The sequence below is a fragment of the Artemia franciscana genome, chromosome 5 (assembly GCF_032884065.1).
Source record: "Artemia franciscana chromosome 5, ASM3288406v1, whole genome shotgun sequence".
Taxonomy (NCBI): Eukaryota; Metazoa; Arthropoda; class Branchiopoda; order Anostraca; family Artemiidae; genus Artemia; species Artemia franciscana.
In genome coordinates, this window is record NC_088867.1 from 33,486,100 (window position 1) to 33,510,998 (window position 24,899).

The window sequence follows — 24,899 nt, forward strand, 5'->3', positions numbered from 1 at the left end:
ACCATTTCCAACTGCTTTTTATATTTTCTAAAAAATATGAAATGGAACAAGAAGCCCTTTAACGGTACCTACGGTCCCTTAAGACTACGAGGTTCTCTACTTTTTATTCAGATCTATTCCGCTCTGAGCAGAATATGAAGATCTTTAACCCCTCCTAGGCTACAAAGCTTTGCTGAAATAAAACCGCGATTATGAATCATATTAGGCATTTAAATAGTTACCCTTATTAACCCGAGAAATTCAACACAGAATCCCTAGGAACGACCGAATAGCCAGCTGTGCACCCATGTTTGAGGCTAAATTGTTGGTAACGTCGATTGGTGCAAGCAATTGAATCGGTGATGTCAAAATAATATATGTTCAATCTTAGCTTTTTTCACTTTTTTTGGTTAAGTTATTTAATTTTGTCTAATTTAACCTACATTACTTTAGTTTATTGTAACTTAAACAAAACACAAATAATAAGATAATATACCTCATATCCATCATCAATCATTAATGATTTTATTAATACTAAAACACTATTACAAACGTAAAAAAGTTATTCAGCCCAAGAAACTTTGCTTGTTATGGGCTAATATAACGATTACTTTCTTGTAATTCTGTGTTTGAACATATGAGAAGATTTAAAATATTTAATTTTTATACAATTTCCCAGGTAGAGTTGACAGGGAGCAGTGTGTTTGATTATATCCACACAGCGGACCATCAGGAGCTAGCTGACCAATTGGGGATAAATTTAAACCTCAGCAATAGCACTAGCTCCAATTTCCCCCCTTCGCCAGCGTCTGGAAGCGGAAATGGAGACGACCTCGGAAGTGAAAGTAAGAAATTGAGTTTCAATCCTTTTTGCACCAACTTCATCCTAATCTAATCAATCAATCAAAATCGTTTCTCGATTCTAAGCATCCACATTGCAAGCTTAATCTATAGGTCTTTTTGCAACCAAAGGGCGGTTATGTTGGTCTCTCACATACTTCTCTCGAAAAACTAAAAAATTTTGACTTAAAAGCACTCTTTGAGACCTTAGGCACACCTTCCCCCGCACCACGTCAAAAACAGGCTTAAAACATGGGAAATAAAGAAAAATTCCCCCCTTTTTTTACTAGTTTTCATTCTCCTCTAAGAAAAGTCTAAAAAGTAAATTAGTTTTGGGCTTTTGAATGGATAGATCTGAAATTAATGAATCCGATAATGTAAGTATATTGTCCCTCCGGTGCAAGTTGCAGCTGTAGGCTTGTCCCAATACTGCATGTTACACCGGGAACACAACTCTTGAGTTTGTTCTTTCCTAAGTTATGGTTCAATCTTGTGGTAAATCAAACAGTTCGTGGTAACGAACTGTAGTAAGGAATGACCCTGCTCAATAGTAACCAAAACTCTAAAAAACGGAATTTTGATACGGAATTTTGAATCGGATTTTTATGCTGATCTTTAATATGCAAGTTTCATCACCCATCAAAAGTTATGAGCCTGATAAAATTTGCTTTATTTTCAAAAAAAGTCACAGAAACTTCATGAAAATCACACCATCAGATTCGCCGTATCAGAAAACCCTATTGTAGACGTTTCAAGCTCCTATCTGCCAAAATGTGGAATTTGTATTTTTTGCCAGAGGAAGGATCACGGATGCGTGTTTATTGTTTATTTGTTGTTTTTTTTCCTGGGGTGATCGTATCGACGCAGTAGTCCTAGAATGTCGCGAAAGGGCTCATTTTAACAGAATTGAAAAGTTCTAGTGCCCTTTTTAAGTAAACAAAAAAATTAGAGGGCAACTAGGCTCCCCCCCCCACGCTCCTTTTTTCCCAAAGTCACCAAATCAAAATTTTGGGATAGCCATTTTTGTTCAGCTTAGTCGACAAATCTAATAACTATGTACTTGAGGGCGACTTAATCCCCCACAGTCCTCGGGAGAAGGGCTGCATGTCATGAACTTTGCCTATTGTTTACATATAGCATTAGTTATTGGGAAGTATACTGATGTTTTCAGGGGGATTTTTTCTGCTTGTAGGGGGGTCGGGGGGAGGGAGTTGCGTGAGAGGATATTTCCATGGAGGAGCTAATTATGGGGAAGAGAATTTCCATGAAGGAGGCAATGGATTCTCCAGCGTTATTTAATAGAAAAACACGAAATTAAATAGAAAAAAACAAGTTTTTTTCTACTGAAAGTAAAGAGCAAAATTGAAACTTGAAAATTGCAAGAGCAAAATTGAAAACACTACTGTGGTTTGCAATAGCTCTAGCAAATCTTTTTTGTTTTTACATTTTGTTCAAGGAAGAAACAGTTCAAATGAATATAAAAGCTGTATGGGTAAACAGTCAACTAGATCTCATGGGTAAAAAAAATGTCAACGTCAAAGTTTCCTTGGAAAAACAACCGTTTTCAGAGTGTTGTTCTAGTGTGTTTACACATGCTCCTTGACTGGGGGATTGTGCACGAAAGTATTAATGCTAAATACTAGCCTACTGTTTTTGCTGTTCAAGACAACTCTTGTGAAGACATTAACAACTAAATTGTTAATGTCTGAATTTTTACTGCCGAAAAGCGTTGTCAAAATTTGATTGATTTTTTTTTAGGCTGTTTATAGAACTTAAATCAAAAAGAATATTTTTTCTTAACAGTTTCTTGACACTGATATTCCATATAAGCACAAGATGAAAACTAGCAAAAGGACAACGTATATAATATAATATTTTATGTTATATAGATGTAATATTTTGGCCGATATTTTATTTTTTCAAATTTTGTCCAGCATATTAGTGATATCCCAAGATCATAACCAAATCGAAAAAATTATCTGTTGAATTTCTATTAATATATATTAAGTACTGCATACCAGTAGATTAGAACAGAATTAAATTCATCATTATGGTGACTTCCCTCAACCCCTTGGTGTTCCCCCGTCTCTTACCTTAGATTAAAATGATTATCATGTTCGTTATGCAACTCATATTCAAATTTCTTTTACTCACATGTACATTAAACGATAAAAGATGATTAAAAAATATTAATTTTTTTATATATCAACAGGCACAGGGATGTCGAACATGTCCATATCAAAGGATGCGGATTATAAGGGTTTTGATAGAGCATTTTGTCTGAGGATGAAGTCAACTCTGACCAAACGAGGTTGTCATATGAAATCATCTGGGTACAGGGTGAGTATATTTGTAATGTTAAACCTAGATAGATGACTTAATAATAATGTCTCTCTGAGATCTTCTTGCCATGGCAGTTGCTAAGTAGCAGTAGCGGTGGCTAAAAGGGCTGAAAGGTGACTCATATGCTCTTTAAATACACTTCTACTCAGGAAATAGTCTACAACAGTGGTCAGCAAGCTGTAGCTCCCGAGCCGCATGCGGATTTTTTTCCCTTAAGCGCAGCCTTGAGGACAATTACCTACGAGTAGTGACGCCAAAGGTGAGCAGCTTCAACAGGGGGTTACACGACGGAGACTTGAAAGTTTCAACAAACTCTGGATGTTATCGAACCTAAAACAATGGCAGGCAGGCAAGAAATAATGTGAATTTCATTTCATAAATTTTATCAAAGGGAACGGACTAAAAATATTACATTATTATATCGAGGAGGAACTAAGATAAGGAAAATCAACTTAACAGTGTGTACATAACACTTTATTTTAAGATGGTACTTCAGGTTTTACGTTGCACTACTATGAGAAGGGGTAAATGCCAGTGCTAAAGGGTTTACGTTTGGAAGATCTTGCCCGCCCCACCTCATATTTGCATTGCTGGTTTCATGTTTCATGTCTCCTTTCCTTTTCTGCATCTGTATTCCAAGGTATTCCTAAATGATCGCTTCCCGGGTTATTTTGGGAGAAAGGGGATGGGACTGTCGCTTGTGCACAGTCATGATCGATAATACACAACAAAACCTTTGTGTCTCAGTGGATGGCCATGTTTCCATCTATCTATATTGACATTTAGTTCTTGTTATTTTGTTACAGGTAAATGTCACAGGTAAGATCAAGGAAATTGTCGGACAAAATATTGGGGCTTAAGGAAGGAGTTCTTGCCTGAAGACTACAGCTGAGGCTGTGCATTTTTTAGAAAATCAATAAGTTGGAAATTAGTTTAATCGTTGCTTTGTTCGTATTTATCTTTTTTGTGAATAAGTTTACTGATGACTGATCTATGAAATTGGTTGTCAATATGCTGGCGAAGGCTAACAAAATTACCTTGTGCCAACCACTAAGGATCTTCCATGTTACCGAATTTAAATTACATGAATGAAAATAAATAGGAAAGTTTTCAAGGTTATCGACTCATTGTCCATATATCGCAACTTTTTATTCTTTTTCATCACAATAATAAATTGACGGACACAAGGGAGACGTTGAACTCACCATGGATTCTGGATAGGGTGTAGTTTAATTTTGGCAGTTTGCGCCTAAATCTGTATGAGTTTGTCGACTTTTCCCCCTTCCCTGTATTTTCTGCAACCTGATTTTGTATATTTTTCATCTACGTTTCTGGGATCTTGTAAAAAAACGGCTTGAAAGAGACCATTAAAATTACAGAATCCCTTCTTTGGCCTCCAATCCACGCTGGTCACAACATATTTTATTTAGAAAGTTATGTACTGCAACTGATCTTACTAGCTTTATTTTTTGTTTGTTTTGTGGAGAGAGCTATATAGATAAAGAAGCATTAATTCAACCAACAAAAAATTAAACAAGTTGAAACTCCTCCTTTTAGCTCCTATTGGCAACATTCGGCTCCTATTTTAGATTATTGACTGTCAAGGCTAGAGCTAAAAAAGAAGAAACAATGCCTTTTAGGGTACCAGCATAAAGTCATCAGGAAAGAACTACATGGCCCAAAACTATTCCAATATTACTTTGTTAGATTCAGCTTAGAATTCTTGACAAACTTAAAGTACTGAGAAGGATTCAACAAGGACGACGAGAGTTGGACCAACCTTATCATTTTTCTTGCATATTTATATTTCACTCTCCGTAGTTTCTGTCGACCCAAATCTTCTACTTTGCGGTGTTATTAGACTGATCCTCTTCAAGGAGATCACTCCCTCCCCCCTAGCCTGGGCTAGCCGTAGCAATACGTATAAGTATTGTCAAAGTCTCCTACTCGCCTCAGTCTTCTCAAATTTTACGTGGTAAGCACGAATAGGTTTTATAATGTTTATTTGGAATAAAAATAGATTTATTAGTCAGCATGTAAATTCATTTCAGCTGTCAAACTAGTTAACGTCCGTTTTATCATTTTATGGTCTCAAGCCTGTATTAGTAAGCAGGAAGGGATTTAAATTATTTAATTAAAACAAAGTTGACTCATTGATTCGATTTTTAAGAGTTGAAGTTTTTTAATGGTTATATTAATTAGCACCTATTTTATCATTTGAAGGTTATTTTAATCGTTGGAAGAATGCGTGCTCAACAAACTGGCGCCACGTCATCTGACGGAACTAAATCATCCAAGCTTCTTGGACTGGTTGCTCTCGCTTTGGCACTACCCCCTCCAGCGGCTCATGAGCTAAAACTTGAGTCAGATATGTTCGTGATGAGACTAAACTTTGAGTTTAAAGTTGTGCATTGTGAACCAAGGTAATTTTCTCGTTTTTTTTTTTAAAGTGAAGGTCAAACACATTTAGTTTCTAAATGCTTAAGAAAACAAACAAGACTGTGCAATAGCTACCACAAAAATACGCCAGAAGAAAAACCCAATGTACTTCTTCCAAAATAAGAATGTATACTAAATGAATTACTGCGAGGGAAGTAAATGAGTAATCTAATCAAAAAGTTCTAATTTACAATACAAAATTTAATATATTGACAACCAATGATGTATCGGACGGTCCAGCAAAGATGCTGTTTTGACTGCTGTGACGTTAATCGATGGGGGGAAGGAAGTATCTTTCCCTTTATATTTTATATCCCCTCCTAGATTTAGAAAAAAACCTTTTTGGGGGTTGTTTCCTTCAAAAAAGGCTATTTTCTGGCATTGTTATTGGAAAATTGAAAAAATAAAATTTACCCCCCCCTCTTGATTTCGAAATAAATATTTTGCATCTTCCATTTTTTTTTGAATTAACATCATTATTTGAAAAAAACTGTCTGAAACATACTGTTGCCGTGGTGATTTAAAAAAGATTAGCCGAAGAATGTGAATTTGCAGAAGAGCTGAAAATTGAAAAAAAAAAGTTCAGGATTGTCTAACTGTCATAAATAGTACTATTCTAACAAATTATTTTTATGGCAGACCTTCATGACACGTAAAACTGTTGAATATAACCGAATACATTTGTTTTAGTAGAATTTTGCAAAGGACATGAGGAAAGGTAAGGTGTTTTGTGATAGTTAAAACTTCCCAGTACGTATAAGAGCTTGAAAAAGCTTGGAACAGAACAATTTAAGGAGTTTTCAGTGTGCTCAGTTTAGGAGGTAGGGGCTAAATATCTCAATTTGAAAAGATGTCATATCTCGGCCTATGAATAACCAAAAGTGATTTGGCCAGGATTACAATTTGCTAAACCTTTTTACGCAATTGGCTGTTCAAATAATAGGAGATTTTTTCTCAAATAGATATTTAACCGTTGTCTGTGCAAGAGACATTTTACAGGAATTCATTTTATATTTAAGACATTCAAACATACAATGTAAACAATTAGAACAACAAAAAAAATGCAACATGGGTATGTGAAGTTAAACTGTTCGTGATAACGAACTTTAGTAAGGAATGACCCGGCTCAATAGTAACCAAAACTCTAGAAAATGGAATTTTGATACCAATAGTTACATCAAAAGTCAAAAGAAATTTGCCTTGTTTTATAAAATAGGGGGAAACATACCCTAAAAGTCATAGAATCTTAACGAATATCACACCATCAGATTCAGCGTATCAGAGAACCCTACTGTAGAAGTTTCAAGCTCCTATCTGCAAAAATGTGAAATTTTGTATTTTTTGCCAGAAGAGAGATCACAGGTGCGTGTTCATTTGTTTTCTTTTTCCCAGGGGTGATCGTATCGACCCAGTGGTGCTAGAATGTCACGAAAGGGCTCATTTTAACTGAAATTAAAAGTTCTAGTGCCCTTTTTAAGTGACCAAAAATTTGAGGGCACCTAGGCCCCCTCCCACGCACATTTTCCTCCAAAGTCACAGGATCAAAATTTTGAGCTAGCTCTTCTGTTCAACTTGGTCAAAAACCTAATAACTATGTCTTTTAGGACGACTTAATCCCCCACAATCCCCGGGGGAATGGCTGCAAGTTAAAAACTTTGACCATTGTTTACATATATTAATGGTTGTTATGAAGTGTACAGACGTTTTCAGGGGGACTTTTTCGCGTTGGGGTGGGGGTGAGATGGGGGAGGGGTTTCATGGGAGGATATTTCCATGGAGGAATTTATCAAGAGGGAAGAGAATTTCCGTGAAGGGGGCGCAGGATTTTCTAATATTATGTAATAAAAAACAATGAGAAAAAAAAATTCACCTGGAAGTAATAAATAGAATTAAAACCTAAAACGAACATAAAATATTACGTATATAAGGGGGTTCGTCTCCTCCACGATACCTTGGTCTTTACGCTAAAGTATTTTTAGTAATTTCAACTATTTATTCTACGGCCTTTGTGATTCAGGGGTCATTCATAAAGATTTGGGATAAAATTCAGGTGTTAGTGTAAAGAGCAGGGTATTGACGAGGGGGCAAACCCCCTTATATACGTAATAAAATACACAAATATAGAAGTTCGTTACGTAAGTTAATTCGTAAGGTAAGTATGTTTGTTACTAACAAAAACGTTCGTACAAAAAATAAAAAAATCTAGTTGTATTTTTAAATAACCAAAATTGGGGGGGAACTAGGCCTCCTCCCCACCCCTTTTTTTTATCAAAATCGTCCGATCAAAACTATGAGAAAACCATTTAGCAAAAAAAAAAATAATATGCAAATTTCGTTTTAATGATTCATGTGCGGTGAGCCAAAATCAAAACATGCATTAATTCAAAAACATTCAGAAAGGAAACAAAAAAGCAAGTTTTTTTTAACTGCAAGTAAGGAGCGACATTAAAACTTGAAACCAACAGAAATTTTTCCGTATATGAAAGGAGCTTCCCCCTCCGCAACGCCTCGCTCTTTACGCTAAAGTTTTTTTTATTGTTTTAAAAAGTAGAGTTGTGGCAAAGAGTCAAAGTTTAGCGTAAAGAGCGAGATGTTGCGAAGGGGAGAACCTCTTTCATATACGGAATAATTTCTGTTCGCTTTAAGTTTTAATGTCGCTCCTTACTTGAGTTAAAAAAAAAAACTTGTTTTCTTATTTATTTAAGAGAAGAAACCCACATCACCGTTCTCTCGCTTCCGCAATTAATGCTATATTTTTCAGCCGAAACAAAAAAGCACTAACAATAAAAAAAAGGGCTTATTTTCTTTTTAGAACTTCTCATGGCTTAAATTCCATTTCTTTTTTTATTCGTGTATTGTTCAAATTATGACATGGTCTTCCAGTTTGGCTTAAAATCTTCCATTGTAAGACATTCTCTCGAAAAACTTAATTTTCTGTAGCTTGGCCTAGACACGCAAAATAAAAAAATACTAAAAAAGCACACATACACAAAAACAGCAACAAACCCATCACTTTTTCTGCCACTTTAGAAATTATCTGTTCTGTTTATCTGAAATTATTAAAATAATTATCTTATTAACTGTTCTTCTCTTTTAGGATCTCAGATTTGATGGAGTTTACTTCTGAAGAATTAACAGGAAAGAGCTTATATAGTTTTAGCCATGGAGAAGATTTAGAAAAGCTAAGAAGATGTCACTGTGATCTCATCAATAAAGGACAGGCCATGAGTGGGTGTCTGCGAATGTTAAACCGGCATGGGGGATTTTCTTGGGTCCAGCTATGTGCAACTGTTGTTTGTTCGTCCAAAAACTCAGAAGAGCAAAGTATAGTCTGTGTTACCTACGTCCTTAGGTGAGAAGCTACATTTAATTTCTGAACGACGTCTAATAAGACACCCTAAGTCTAAGAAATAGGATGATTCTTTGAAATGGCAGATAAACACTAAAATAAATCAATACCATTAAAAAGAAAACCTCAAGGATAAAATGAAAAGGAAGAAGAGCTTATCCTTCAGTTGGCCTAAATGTACAGTAACTAATATCCTATTAGAAAATTTCAGTATTGTTAGTATTGCTAGTATTTAAAAAAAGAAAAAAAAATCTGATTTCAACAAAATCTTTAAAAATGTTATGGAAACCAGGGGATCTAAGCCATTTAGAATAGAATATGTTTATTTACGTAATATTCTTCAGCTGACATGACCGTATCAATATTTACCAAATGAAATAAACTGTGTAAGGATGTACAAAGAACAGCTTCAATAAAAACCCAAAGTAGCAAGTACTATTACAAGGTAAACACAATAATTTTTATTTTACTGAAAACGTCGAGTAATCAATCAACGGTTAATGTGACGAATAAAACATAGCACAAAACAATTACGATGTGTTTCTGTTCCAATAAAAGCAACAGCTCAAATAAAATCTGTTTGAAGTAAAAGTCTACCAACATTTCTTTTTAGTTTGGATGTTAAGTAATTAGTTGCTAAATAGGGACAAAGAATATGACGGTGAAAACCGGACTGGGGGCTTTTCACTCCCAATTCCATGTTAAGTTTATAAGCCATTTAACCTAAACAAAGAAATTACGAGTATCATATTAAAGTTTATCCTCAGTTTTTAACCTTAAATTTTGAAACATATGGAACAAGTTCTTCTACGTGAATATTACAAAGGCATTAGGAATCTCTAAATGGGTACCTGGAGGAATATGGGGAAGTTTAACAGGGAGAGTGTGCAAAAGCACAGAATGGCTGCCCCCTCCCCTCATTGAGCTTTCTGGATGAAGAGCCATGGAAAGGAGATCAGCACCGCCAGCAGGGACTGTAAAATCCAGTGCTGTATTCACCTTACCTTACCATTGGGAAAGATATAAGAAAGGAAACACAGGGACAAATGCCACCACGCAATCGAATCCTGATTGATTAAACATATAGGTGTCGAGCTGTATGACAGTTAGACATTAACATTACCTTTCCACCTTTCAAGTTTGGTTTTATTGCTTTACTTTACTGCAAAGAAAATTATGAAATTAAAGTTATACATTTTTCTTTTCAGTCGACCTGACTATGGAGGCTTTCCAATGGACACATCCCAGTTAGAGACAGATATCAAGGCAACAGATATCAAAGTCGAAACACCTATATCTGAAACATCAGCACCCACTGGTTAGTATTAAGGATAAATAATATAAAAAAAAACCTGCAAAAAAATAGATAAATAAAAATTTCCTTACAACATGGGAAATGTTATAAATTATAGGGCAAGTCTTTCAATTGTGAAATTTCGAGTAGAGGTTAGGCCCAAAGCTCGCATCTGTGAGGATATCTTTATAGAAGATCTTCGTGACTTGACTATTAATGCTTTAAGGTTCCTTACTCTAAGGAACCATATAACAAATACCATATGACAAGGTGAAGCACCATATGATAAGGTGCTAAAATACACCATACGACACATTCTAAGATGAACATCCTATAATCTTCTGCTGAACTTCTAAGGAAGAGCTATGTATACTAATAACATTAACAAAATGCATCATTGAAGTATCACGCTTTTGTTTATACATAGGCCCTTTCCAAAATTAGAGAGCGTCCGACCGTAGTTGTGAAAACGTCAACTGCCAACGTCAACTGCCAAACGTCTACTGCCAAACGTCAAAAGTCAACTGCTCTGACTTTGGGCTTTGAATTTCCTCAAATAACAGAAAAAGTGTTTACATAATTTCACCTTTGGAAGGCTATAATATTCCTTGCTATTTAACCTTTGCTGTAATTTCCGATTTCCTTCGTAATAGGCCACAAACCATCGAAATTAGATTAATATCTGAGTTTTCTGGATAGTTATTGACATCGCACTGATAAATTCAAGGCTTGGGATGGTAGCATAAGAATATCTTAATTTGGCCAGCTTTTCGGATGAGAAAAGAACCAAAGAAATTGGTGTAACGACCAGTAAGTTCAGAGCGACTCTTGTCAATAGAGATCAAAACACTAAAACACATAATCTGCTTTTTTGCATTTTCTAAGAAGGACTGTAATGATTGTGTTTTCTTCTTTTTTGTTTCCCTAAGAGTCAATGCATTGAATAAGTGATCAAGAAATATTTGATTGGTTCTCATTGAAACGGAAATCGAAATTTTAAGTGCCGTTTTTGAGTAACAAAGACATCATACATCGGAGTACCGATCTTTGCTATTTTGTGCCGCAAAATAAAAGTTAGACCCCAGAAGGGTCAAAAATCTATCTACTGAAATTTTTTAGATAGCCAATCGGCTTAGACGTCCGGAGAAGCTAATTTTTGAATCTACATTCAGTTGACGCACTCCTCCGTGGTGTGTGTTTGTCCTTAATTCGAATCCTCCATGCCAAATGAAGTCGCAAAAAGTGCAATTTTAGGTGACAATTTTCGATTTTCTTTGATAGGTCGTTCAGTTTGAAATGAGGGGACTCAACTCCTGGCCCGGCTTTATTTGAAAAAAAATATATGGACTAAATGAATTTGACACTGATTGAAACGCTGTGAATAGTAAAAGCTCCCCTCTTATTGTAAATTAAATAATAATAATAAAAACAAAATTCAACTGAAAGTAAGGAGCGACATTAGAACTTAAAACAAACAGACATTATTCGGTATACAAAATGGACCGTCCCCTCCTCAGCGTCCCATTCTTTACGCTAAAGTTTTTCATTGTATTAAAAAGTAGAACTGTGACAAAGAGTCAAACTTTAGCGTAAAGAGCGGGACGATGAGGAGTGGAAAGCCCCTTTCATGTACGGAATAATTCCTGTTTCTTTTAAATTTTAATGTCGCTTCTTACTTTCACTTGAAAATCGCTTTTTTTTCTTTAATTTCTGAGCGGTTTTGAATTAAAATATGTTTTGATTTTGGCTCACCGCAAATAAATAATTAAACAAAATTTCCATATTAATCTTTTTTTGGCAAAATGGCTTTCTCATAGTTTTGATCGGATGATTTTCACAAAAAGGGGTAGGGGAGGAGGCCTAGTTATCCTCCATTTTTTGTTACTTAAAAATGCAACTAGAACTTTTTATTTTTTTTTTACAAACGTTTTTATTAGTAACAAATATACTTAACTTACGAATTAACTTATGTAACGAACTTCTACATTTGTATAATTTTATTAGGCATATGAGGGGGCTTTTCCCCTCGTCAATTCCTCGCTCTTTACAATAAACCTTGAATTTTGTCCCAATTCCTTAAGAATGACCTCTGAATAACAAAATAATAAATAGTTGAAATTACTAAAAATACTTTAGCGTAAATAGCTAGGTATTGAGGAGGGGACGAACACCCTTATATTCGTATTAATTTCTGTTCGTTTTCGTTTTGTTTTTCATTCTTTTTTTAATACTGCTAGAAAATCCTGCGCTCCCTTCATGTAAATTCCCTTCCCTCATGATAAATTCCTCCATGGAAATATAAGTAAATACGCATCCGTGATCTGTCTTCTGGCAAAAAACACAAAATTCCACATTTTTATAGATAGAAGCTTGAAACTTCTATAATTGGTCCTCTAATGCGCTGAATCTAATGGGTTGATTTCCGTTAAAATTCTATGACTTTTAGGGGATCTCACCCCCCCTACTTTCTAAAATCAGGCAAATTTTCGCAGGCTCGTAACTTTCGAATGGGTAAGACCAAACTAATATATTTAAAATCAGCATAAAAATACGATTCTTTTGATGTAAATATTGGTATCAAAATTCCGGTTTTTAAAGTTCCGGTTACTATTTAGCCGGGTTGCTCCATACTACAGTTCGTTACCACGAACTGTTTGATTAAATGAAAAACAATTTTTCCCAAATGAAATAGAGGAGCAACATTAAAAGTGAAAACAAACAGATAACACTCTGTATACGAGGAGGATGCCCCTTCCTCAATCCCTCTTTCTATTTGCGCTAAAATCTTACAAGCAATTTAAAACTATTTTTTATTCAAATTCTGCTGCCCTTGTGTTTCAGGAGTCGTTTTCGAAGTACTGTTACAAAAGTCAAACTTGAGCGTAAAGAGTGAGGGATAAAGAAGGGGGCTCCCTCCCCTCATCGATGGAGCGATTTCTGTTCGTTCTAATATTTTAATGCTGCTCCTTGGTTTTAGTTGCTTTTCTTTATTTCATATCTTATCGTTTCTCAAATCATGCCGGGAAATCACCCTCTGATCCCCCGTTCAAAATACCCTCCGGATCCTTTCCTCCCCACTAAAACTTCTCCTCGTGTAAAATCCTCACCCAAAAATTTTGCATAATTTATAGCCCTTTCATTAGGGGCTGTGTGGGCCAAATAATCCCTAGAGATGTAGTTGTTGGACCTCTGAACTATACTGAGCCAAATAGCTATCTCAAAATTTTTGATTGGATTTCTATTATTTCCAAGAAAACACAAAAAATAACGGATATTGCAAGAAAAGTAGCCGAGATTTTTAGAAAAAAAGATCATATACATGCAGAAAAAATTGTGTCGGGAATCCCCAAATGGAGCTAAGAACGAAGGAATTGTCCACGAGAGTTTCAAGAAATATCCCTGAGAATGCAGAAAATGCAGCCAAGATTACAGGAATAGTAGCTAAAATGTTCAATAAGCCTTTTCTTGAAGAAAAAAAAATTACTCGACAATTTGTTGATTCTTAAGTAGGGGGGGGGGGGTGTGGAGTAATCTCACGAAAAGATTCCCGAGAATTCGGCTAATTAACGTCTAGAAAAGATTCGATCCCCGTCGGACCCTAGACTAACCGTCATATTGTTTTTCTAACTTTTTGACTCGAAAATTGTAATTTTACCGAGCAACAATTAAGATTTAAGATTATTTCAAATCCCCAAATGGCCTAAACCGTCGCCACTAACATATCAACTATTGAATGTGTAAACTGAAGATATTTGACTACAAATAGAGCTAAAATCGAGGTATTGACCAAGAATATGCAGAACACTTTAGAGATTCTTACGTGAATGTTTACCCCAAGAGGGGCCTTCCCCCGAAGTTTGAAGCCTGCCTTTAACCCTTGTTTGTGCTGGTTTCTGTCTAAGGCCGTAGGAAAAACAATGAGAGTTTAAAACAAAAATATGAGTCATAATTGAAGTTTCTTGAATTACTTCTGAAAAATACACAATTCGTTAGGACTATGAAATAAACTGCAGATAAATCTTCGTAAATACACTAATGTGTTGCATTGTAAATTTATTTAATGTTGATATTTCAAACGGTTTTCATATTTATAATTGCTAATTTATTTTACAATAATTAATATAACAATAATATAATATAATAATAATATAATATAATACGTTATAATATGATATAACATAATATAATACATTATAATATAATATAATATATTATAATATAATAGTAGTTTTTCCACTTTTTCTCTTTAGTCTTGCACCCTCATATTCGCCTTTCTTTACTTTTAGTGCTCTTGTTCTTTAAAAAAAAAGAAAAAAGAATATTTGGGCTTTCAACACACTGACTTCACTGTTGTGGCCATCCTAAACATTTTGAATATGACTTTGTGTTTAATGTTCATTTAATGAAGTTTTCTTTATTTACTGCTTTTGAATTAAACCTAGATTCTTTACTCCATCAAATCTTTAAATTCATCCGATTTCTTGTACACTTATATACTAATTATTTATATCTTTTTGCCAGCTGAAGTTATCAACATTTGTGATTCAGGAGTTACCGTGGAGATGCGTCCTCAGTTCAATCAGGTTCAAGATCTGGATTCAGTTGAGGTTCCTACTGAAGTGGCCAGGATCGGATCGTCGGAAAACGAGGTTTGTGAAATATTATGCTTGTATTTGCTAAAATAAAGTCGTCATTATCCCTGTTTTCTGAAGTTTGAAGTGCATCACAAAAAAAAAAGAGTTTTCGAATGGTTTTGCTTTGTCTCCAAACTTCAAGGCCTAAATAAACCAAAATGAAATGAGCTAAAGATTTTCATTCGTATTAAAATAAAAACGCCCTTCTTTTTTATCAAATGTACATAGTAACCTTACAATTCCTAAAATACCAACTTACGAAAATAAACCATCGAGTGTGAAATATGCACTTACTGCCTGTTGGATTAGGACACTAGCTTGATTAGCTAATACCATTTTCTGACTGCCCCTAAGTGGCCCTAATTTGAAAGAGCTGTGGTATGACTACATCTATGTAGCTGGGAAAGAAATGGCCTTGGACCTTTACATTATACTCCCTAAATTTTTCCAGGGCTATTGCAGGTCGAAAGAGCTGGGACACGTCTTTATTTATAATGTGGGAATGAAGAGGCCCGAATCAAGCTCTAGGCAATCCAATTACACAGACCAAAGACTCCTCCAATTCTTAAACTCACGCTCATGATCAAAACCTGATCATGATCAGGAGACTTAGACCCTGTGCCCTACAATTAAGTTGACCAGATTCAGAACAAAATCTGATTTTATAAAGAATTACATGCTCACATGCCCATCATCTACAAAAAATATTATCTATGAAGCCTTTGTTTTAAAATTTTTATTTACAAAAGTTCGGTAGTCTTCTCTCTAGAGCTGCAGGCTGAAAATGCAAGTCCCCTAACTGTATGTATTGACATCAAATACCCCTAGATATGAACTTTTTTGTAAGTCAGATGTTATGTGTGAAATAAGTAACTATCATTGGGACAGTCATCTAATTTTTTTAAGCCCCTCCCTTAATCACCTGCAAGAATTCACGATTAAAAAAGGTACGACATTTCTATACTGTCAAAAGGTTTTTGTGGGTGTAGGGGGGAAGAAGGGGGTGCTGTAGAGGAGGTCAGACCTCAGGGCTATGTACTTATAAAGACAAAAAATTTGTGCGTTTTTCTGATTTGAACAAAATGAAATATGTCACCGTTCTACTACAGAGCATCCATAAGATCTTTGTCTTAAAATGATCAATTTGCATTATTTGTTGTTGTTTTTTTGTCCAGGGGTTTGCAGACAAAAGTATGACAGAATTGTAAATTTTGTATTATAATTTTTATTAATGATTTCGAGATCCTTTAACAATAATTTTGATGGGAATCAAACGTTAAGTGTAAAATCTCAAACTCTCAAAAGGACCAGTGAGCAATCATGGGTCAAAAAGGTACAAATATCTGTATTATGAACCTAGGGGGGATTTGGACTGATCACCATCCCCTGAAAAGTCACAAGTCAAAAGATGTGCAACAAGTGAATACTTTAGAGGTTGGAAGAGGGGGATTCAGGCCCTATGGCCCTGCAATTAAGTAGACCAAAATCTGGACATGATTTTAGTTATTAAGCCTTTGTTTTAACCATTTAATAAGCCCTCAAAACAGAACAAGACACGGAAGAGCTAGCTCACTTTGGAGGGGTTGCGAGCACATATTATTAAGAAATAGGGTTATATGGGGTTAGAATCAGAGATAGCATGGGCCCATAAATTTAATTACGGCCAGATAGCCAATTAGGTTGAATGTCTTTGTACGACTTTTGATTTCAACAAGTTGATACCTTAATAAGTTAACACCAGGGTATTGTTCTGATTACAAATTATTACCCTCATTTTATTAAATAGTGAAATTGTGCCTTTTGCCTCATGAAAGGCTAAGGAGTAAATGAAGAGGGGCTAGAAATAAATTATCTCCCTTGACTTGAAGGACCTCTCTCATAGCTAGTAGTCTTGGCCTGCAAATGTATCTTTTGAGCAGCCCTCCCACAGAAAGATCTACTGAGCTCCGATCCAATATTCAAAAATCCAATATCCACTGGAATAGTTGTCAATAATACCGATTTTTCTTTGGTGACTTGGTATGGTATATGTTTTGGGGAAAATGCTCCGCCACACAACAGCATTTAACCTAACTATCTGTGATTATTGTCGATGGTTTCAGAGCAATTGTCTATTCCACATAGAGAATAACACTTTATTTCCGTGCCATCTCCTTTTGTGCTTGAAAATTACACTAGAGTTCAGGGGTGAATCTCCAGCATTTTTATTGGGGGGATGGGGTAAGAAGAATCCATATCCAGATATTAAAGGGGCATGGGATATAATAATACTCCCCCCTCCATTATTAGCGGGACAACTGCCCCTCCCACTCCAAACCATTGCCCCCCCCCCCGAACGAAGCTCCTGCTAGAACCTTAAACTTTCGTTCGGATGACCTCTCCTATGTTTTACGATCCCCTTTATTATTAAAGGAGAAAAACAACTGATCGACACGGACGTCTGACAATCTTTTTCAGGAAAGGTTTTTAAATTCTGTATTTTCTAATAGAAGACTGGAGCTCTATTATGGGGCTCTGAAATCTGTTGGATTTTATAGTGCTATTTACAGCAAGATTATAGTATTTTTATTTGGAGGGAGGGTGTCTTCCTTTTTAGAAAATTAATCGATTTTTATTCTAATTAAATTTGTAAGTAAGTTTAAAATTAATATAGAATCAACAAAAACTCTAGATTTGTTTATGTATAGGCTATATTGATTTCCAACTTCTGCTTTTGAAAGTTTCAGTTGCCATTGATGGAGGGTCAGTCTGTGCTTAGCGTTTATTCCTATAGCGACTGAATATTATCTGCTGCCCTTCTTACTTAACTTTTCTGAATTTTCCGTATAATTTTTATTTTATTTTTTTTTATAGGAAATAATCAATTATTTTCCGAGAGATCTTTCATTTTTGGTCTTCTTAAAGAACCTTAAAACTAACGGCTTACATCTTAAAAGTAAAATCACAGGTTTCTTGAGAAAATAAGTAGTTCTGAGCTGAATAGTACATGGCTGAAACAGAACAGATACTCCTGACAAATTTTATTTTGTCGAATTTTCTTTTAACTTTAGAAAATTTTACTCAGAAACATAGAGCTCGATTCTCACAGCTAAATTCTGCTGAAGCAGTACTGGTAAATTCAAAAGATATCTTGAAAAATCTACCAAAGAAATCATTCTATGATGAATGTTCTGCGAGACAACAGTTAAAATTGTTTCTTATTTTAAAGGAAACATATGCTGCCCGACCTGACCCAGCAAGGGAATCAGAAATAGTACGATCTCCATCTGGGGTATCCCGCCGTGGTAGAAAACGAAAAAATCAAAGCGAACAATTGGACAAGGAGGACAACAAGCATGGTGATGAACCTGATATGGAGCGGTGGAAACGTAATTTTAACAACAACGCAGAGACAGATATACGTGAACTGGAAAGACTTGATGGACATGTTGATTTCAGCACTGAAGCACTTCTTGGAAAACATCGTCCTACAATCCAATGGATTGGTTCCCCTCCAGATGCATCTACGCCACTTGCAGTGCCGTCACTTTTAAGAAGACTATACGCTAGTCGTGAAAGTGTAATTCGGCCAAATGTACAGGTAACGCAGAAATAATATATTTCTTTCGATTTTTATCAATTTTCACAACTTACGAAGCTCAGCAGCTAGTGTAGGAACAAAAACAGCATAAGTGGGTAAAAGAAAAAGAAAAAACAAACTAAGAAAAGACGAGGTTAAGATTATATATATATATATATATATATATATATATATATATATATATATATATATATATATATATATATATATATATATATATAAATATAATATATATATAATATATATATATATATATATATTATATATATATATATATATATTATATATATATCAAACAGTTCGTGGTAACGAACTGTAGTAAGGAACGAACCGGCTCAATAGTAACCAAAACTCTAAAAAATTTAATTTTGATAGCAATAGCTACATCAAAAGAATCGAATTTTAACGCTGATTTTAAATATATAAGTTTAATCAACTTCAGTCTTACCAATCAAAAGTTACGGGCCTCAGAAAATTTGCCTTATTTTAGAAAATAGGAGGAAACATCCCCTAAAAGTCATAGAATCTTAACGAAAATCACACCATCAGATTCAGCGTATCAGAGAACCCTACTGTGAAAGTTTCAAGCTCCTATCTAAAAAATGTGGAATTTTGTATTTTTCAAACAGTTCGTAGTAACGAACTGTAGTAAGGAGCGACCCGGCTCAATAGTAACCAAAACTCTAAAAAATTGAATTTTGATATCAATAGCTACATCAAAAGAATCGCATTTTAATTCTGATTTTAAATATATAAGTTTCATTAGGTTTAGTCTTACCCATCAGAAGTCACGAGCCTGAGAAAATTTGCATTATTTAAGAAAATAGGGGGAAACACCCCCTAAAAGTCGTAGAATCTTAATGAAAATGACACCATCAAATTCAGCGTATCAGAGAACCCTACTGTAGAAGCTCCTATCTACAAAAATGTGGAATTTTGTATTTTTTGCCAGAAGACAAATCACGGGTGCGTATTTATTTGTTGTTTTTTTTCCCAGGGGTCATCGTATCGACCAAGTGGTCCTAGAATGTTGCAAGAGGACTCATTCTAACGGAAATGAAAAGTTCTAGTGCCCTTTTTAAGTTACCAAAAAAAATTGGAGGGCACCTAGGCCCCCTCCCACGCTAATTATTTTCCCAAAGTCAACGGATCAAAATTCTGAGATAGCCATTTTATTCAAAGTAGTCGAAAAACTTTATAACTATGTCTTTGGGGACGACTTACTCCCCCCACAGCCCCCGTGGGAGGGGCAACAAGTTACAAACTTTGACCAGTGCTTACATATAGTAATGGTTATTGGGAAGTGTACAGGCGTTTTCAGGAGGATTTTTTTTTGGTTGGGGGAGGGGTTGAGAAGAGGAGGATATGCTGGGGGAACTTTCCATCGAGAATTTGCCATGGAGGAAGAAAATTTCCATGAAGGGAGCGCAGGATTTACTAGCATTATTTAAAAAAAAACAATGAAAAAATAAATATGAAAAAGTTTTTTTCAGCTGGAAGTAAGAAACAGCATTAAAACTTAAAACAAACAGATACTACCCATACGAGGGGCTCACCTCCTCCTAATACTTCGCTCTTCACGCTAAAGTATTTTTAGTAATTTCAGCTATTTATTCTACGACTTTTGTGATTCAGGGGTCATTCTTAATGAACTGGGACAAAATTTAAATTTTAGTGTAAAGAGCGAGGTACTGACGAGGGGGAGAACCCCCTCATATCTTTAATAAAAACATGAGAATACAGAAGTTCTTCACGTAAGCTAATTTATAAGTTACGTAAATCGTTTACTAATAAAAAGATTCGTAAAAAATTAAAAGTTCTAGTTGCCTTTTTAATTAACCAAAAAATCGGAGGGCAACTAGGCTTCCTCCCCCGCTCTTTTTTCTCAAAATCATTCGATCAAAATTATGAGAAAGTCATTTAGCCAAAAAAAAAAAATATGCAAATTTCGTTTTAATTATTCCTCTGCGGAGAGCCAAAATCAAAACGTGCATTGATTCAAAAACGTTCAGAAATTAAATAAAAAAACAAGTGTTTTTAACTGAAAGTAAGGAGCGACATTAAAACTTAAAACGAACAAAAATTACTTCGTATATGAAAGAGGCTGCTTCCTCATCAACGTCCCGCTCTTTACGCTAAAGTTTTTTACTCTTTTAAAAAGAAGAATTGAGAGAAAGAGTCAAATATAAACAGAAATTATTACGCATATGAGGGGTTTACCTCCTCGTAATACCTCGCTCTTTACGCTAAAGTATTTTTAGTAATTTCAACTATTTATTCTACGGCCTTTGTGATTCAGGGGTCATTCTTAAGGAATTGGGACAAAATTTAAGCTTTAGTGTAAAGAGCGAGGTATCGACGAGGGTTGAGCCCCCTCATATACGCAATAAAACATACGAATATAGAAGTTCGCTACGTAAGTTAATTCGTAAGTTACGTATATTTTTTACTTATGAAAACGTTCGTAAAAAATTAAAAGTTATAGTTGCCTTTTTAAGTAATCAAAAAATTGGAAGGCAACTATTCCTCCTCTATCGCTCCTTTTTCTCAAAATCTTCCGATCAAAACTATGAAAATGCCATTTAGCCCCAAAAAAAACTAACATGCAAATTTCGTTATAATTATTTATGCGTGGACTGCCAAGATAAAAAAATGCATTAATTAAAAAACGTCCTGAAATTAAAAAAAAAACAAGTTTTTTAAATGAAAGTAAGGAGCGACATTAAAACTTAAAACAAACAAAAATTACTCCGTATATGAAAGGGGCTTTTCCTCCTCAACGCCGCGATCTTTACGCTAAAGTTTTTTACTGTTTTAAAATGTAGAGTTAAGAGAAAGAGTCAAACTTTAGCGTAAAAAGCGGGGCGTTGAGAAGGAAAAGCCCCTTTCATATACGGAGTAATTTTTTTTCGTTTTAAGTTTTAATGTCGCCCCTTACTTTCATTTAAAAAAACTTGGTTTTTTTGTTTAATATATAGTTTATGTGTCTTGTTGGTGTGATTTTTTTTAATCAGGCACAAGACAGCTTGTTCATCCCTATTTTTGAAAAAATTACTAGAGAACCTTTTGGTAAGGATTGTTTTGGCTCAACTACAGATCATTTTAAAAATGGAAATCATTCCCCTCACCACCTGGAGTAAATGTACTTCAGCTGGAAATCCCTCTATTAAACCAATTTAATCTCTCACAAAATAGTAGGCAAGTATTTGCGAATACGAGCCTAGCCCAGCCAAGATTTCATAGTTTTCATGATTTAATCTTTAATACCTGCAATGCTTATTAAATGAAATTTTTTGCAGTTTTGATTCGTTTGCCCTCTTTCCCGTTTGCTCTCCTTTCTCAAAAGGAGAAAAAAAAAATAAAATGTATAATTCCACATGCAAAGTGATTTATTTAAAAAAATAAAATGAAAAAACAAATGATCTTGTGACCCTAAACAGGGCTCATCAGATAATGAACCCTCTTTAACAGGAGTGCCCACTAGTCAATTTTGAAAAGAATTTCTTAGACGACATTGCCTTTTCATGTACAAATTAAACAAATGAAAATATAGAAAAAACGGGTATAATATTTTGAATATGACTTAGAAAACATCTTTAATAATGATGAATTGATTTAACAAAAGAGGGTTTCGTTTAACAATGGTTTGACAAATGGTTTGATTTAATAATATGAGTCCCAGAATATTTCGATTTCACGTCCGTAAATTTCGATCAATTATTAATGTGAGTTCTTTGTCTGTATTTTTGCCTTTTATTCAGTTTCTTTTATATATAGATCTTCTATAAATTAATAAAGGGTTCTGGACGTTAAGTCGAAATATTTGGACCTTTCTCATCATTTAAAGGTTCTTTTATGTTAACTTTTTTTCACTGTCTTGCTTAAATTATTATACCTGTTTTTCTTACATTTTCATTTGTTTAATATGTCAATTTTAATAACAACCGCCAATTAATGAACCTTCTTTTTAAAGGTCCAGCATACTTACACAAGTCCAACAACCGGCATTGATGGCACTAATTACGACCCTTTTGTCAGCCCGTACACTCCAAGCTATCTACCTGACTATCTACCTTCTATGACACCACCTAGTTCCGTTTCACCGAGAGAGAGTCATCCTACAATGTTTAGTGACACGTTGCGTTCTCAGTATCAGCTATCTGATGGCTCTGGTTTTGGTACATCTTCACAGTCGTTGCCTCTGAAACATTTGTACAGTGGTGTTCCCGGTTTAGATACAGGTTTAGTTTCAAATGATGCATCACAATTTTATTCCCATACGGCAGCGTCTAGTTTTCATTTGTATCACCCCCAAGTAGGAAAAAATCAAACGTATACGGATTTGTTAAAACCAAACCAGTGGTACAGTTCATAGTGAAGTGATAAATTTGTGCATATCAGAAGTTTTAGAACTAAAATTAAAAATTACTTAAAAATTAATACAAACTCTCTCAGCTGTGATTTTAAAACAAGCATATCTGTATTATACAGAAATAGTTTTGTGCTTTTTTTTTATTTCTAAGCTAGAACCAGTGCTTTGCTTAAAGTTGAATTGTTAAACATCTTGTTAAACCAACCCTTAACAAGAGCTTTGAAAAATTGAGATTCTATGGGAAAAGATCTCAAGACATATAATAGATATCAAACACCAATTAAGAGATTTGTAGGCTATTGTCTTAAGTTCATCCTAGTCAGTGTAGTGTCTTTTATATTTTTAATACCAAATTTAAACTCCAGACTTGTCTATATATCAAGTTTTTCAAGTTTTGTGTTTGCTTTTGTTTTCTTGGCTTTTCATTTTTGTCTTTCTATTCATTAATTTTTTTGGCCAAGTAAGCAATCTTCGGAGAGACTATTTGTGACAAAGAAAGATTATTTTTACCCTTCGAATTTGACTCATGGTATTGTCCTGCCTCTTTCTTTATTGATTTTGAAATATCTTGTTAATCCCAATAGTAATTTCATTTACTAGTCTCAGGGGATTTAAGGTAAAGCATGTTTTTACCTTGAAAGATTGGATTGCAATGATACCTGTTCATGACATTACAGTTCAATAACATATAGTTCCCAATTGCCTAACTACAGGAAGAGTTCTAAGGCTCTGATATTTGAAAAATGCTCTTGCAACGACGAATACAGACACTCCGTGCCAGAAAATGACTTATATGGTAGAAAAATAAACATTCAACACTAGCTGTGTGTCATTGCCTTTGTTCTTCTGACAGTTAGATTTAAATGCCTTAATTTTTCTAAAACAGACATTGAGCTGGGAACTATTTAACAAAAACTTATGAGAGCAGACATTTATATACCCAGGAATTTATATGCATGGGGGCAGCTGTTAAGTCGTCTAAATAAGAAATGGTTAGATTTCATAAAGATATTGAAACATTTTGACGTTCTGGAAGGCTACTGGGCCTGAAAAGAGGTCAAGGCTAATATTACAATCTAAAATAGTTACATATTTTGTAAATAGTCCCTTTTTAAATAGCTCTTTCTCCCCCTACCTGAAAAATTTGGAGGGACGCGAAACTGCTGATCATCCTTAAATATAAAAAACAACAACAAAGGAACACATGGGCAAAATCCCACGGCATTAAGTTTTTTTTTTTTAAAGATGATTTTCTAATTGCTCAAAGTTATTTTTTAAACAGTTACCAGCATAATTTCTTGCTTTTCAATATAAATTACCTTGTAATTTCCTATAGATGTCATGCAATTCGTTTCTATGAACTTGTTCCCTTTCCCGCAAAAATTCAGGTTCCTGCCTAACTGATGCTATTTTTTGTATTTATTTTATTAACGAGTTCAAAATGGAAATTACTTATTTCTCTAATAATTGATTTTTCGTTATATCTGAATGTTTGAATGTCATTCCTTAACAACTGTTTGCTTGTTGATCAGTGCAATAGTGAAGTTTAAAAGGAACCTTTGCTCGGAAAGTAATAATTCAAATTGCAAATTTTTAAAATCGTGGTGCACACATTCACAAGAAGGGCTTATCCAACATGCTATTAAGTTTGTTTGTTTTTATGTCACACTTCTTAACTTGGATTTTTTTTTCTCTCTTCTTGCTTCCAAAGATTCGAGTTTGGGTATGAGTCGAGCCAATTTTTCTTTAGGTGTTGAAAAGGGGTGGTTCAATAAGGGAAATGACATTTCTGGTCTAATTTGACCTAACCTAAAACAGATTATGCTTATGTAACTTTTCGCGTGTTGGAGCAGGGTGACCTTGAGTGTTGAATAATTTTTTCTTTGACTTGTTGTTACTATTTTGAAGAAAACTGTTGATAAGCTTAGTAGTACGTGTTACACATAGGATGTTATCTGCTTTGAATGCCTATTTTAGTTATTTTCTTGTTACTATCACAGTTTCTTTGTTGTTTTTTAGCAGTTTTATGTGCATAATATGAGAGTAAAAATAAAATAAGATACATTCCA

The 24,899-nt window shown here is 34.6% G+C and overlaps 1 protein-coding gene across 5 annotated transcripts in view; it reads left to right on the top strand.

Moving 5' to 3' along the window:
- LOC136027295 (protein trachealess-like) overlaps positions 1 to 24,899 on the top strand; it is a 166,898-nt gene extending 141,999 nt beyond the window's left edge. For all 5 annotated transcript variants that reach the window (XM_065704399.1, XM_065704401.1, XM_065704400.1 and 2 more), the window contains 8 exons: positions 659 to 824; positions 3,032 to 3,159; positions 5,386 to 5,585; positions 8,699 to 8,953; positions 10,159 to 10,268; positions 14,766 to 14,893; positions 18,087 to 18,458; positions 22,432 to 24,899. In XM_065704399.1, the coding sequence (XP_065560471.1) occupies positions 659 to 824; positions 3,032 to 3,159; positions 5,386 to 5,585; positions 8,699 to 8,953; positions 10,159 to 10,268; positions 14,766 to 14,893; positions 18,087 to 18,458; positions 22,432 to 22,833 (1,761 nt within the window). In that variant the 3' untranslated portion in view covers positions 22,834 to 24,899. The remainder of the gene's footprint in view (positions 1 to 658; positions 825 to 3,031; positions 3,160 to 5,385; positions 5,586 to 8,698; positions 8,954 to 10,158; positions 10,269 to 14,765; positions 14,894 to 18,086; positions 18,459 to 22,431) is intronic.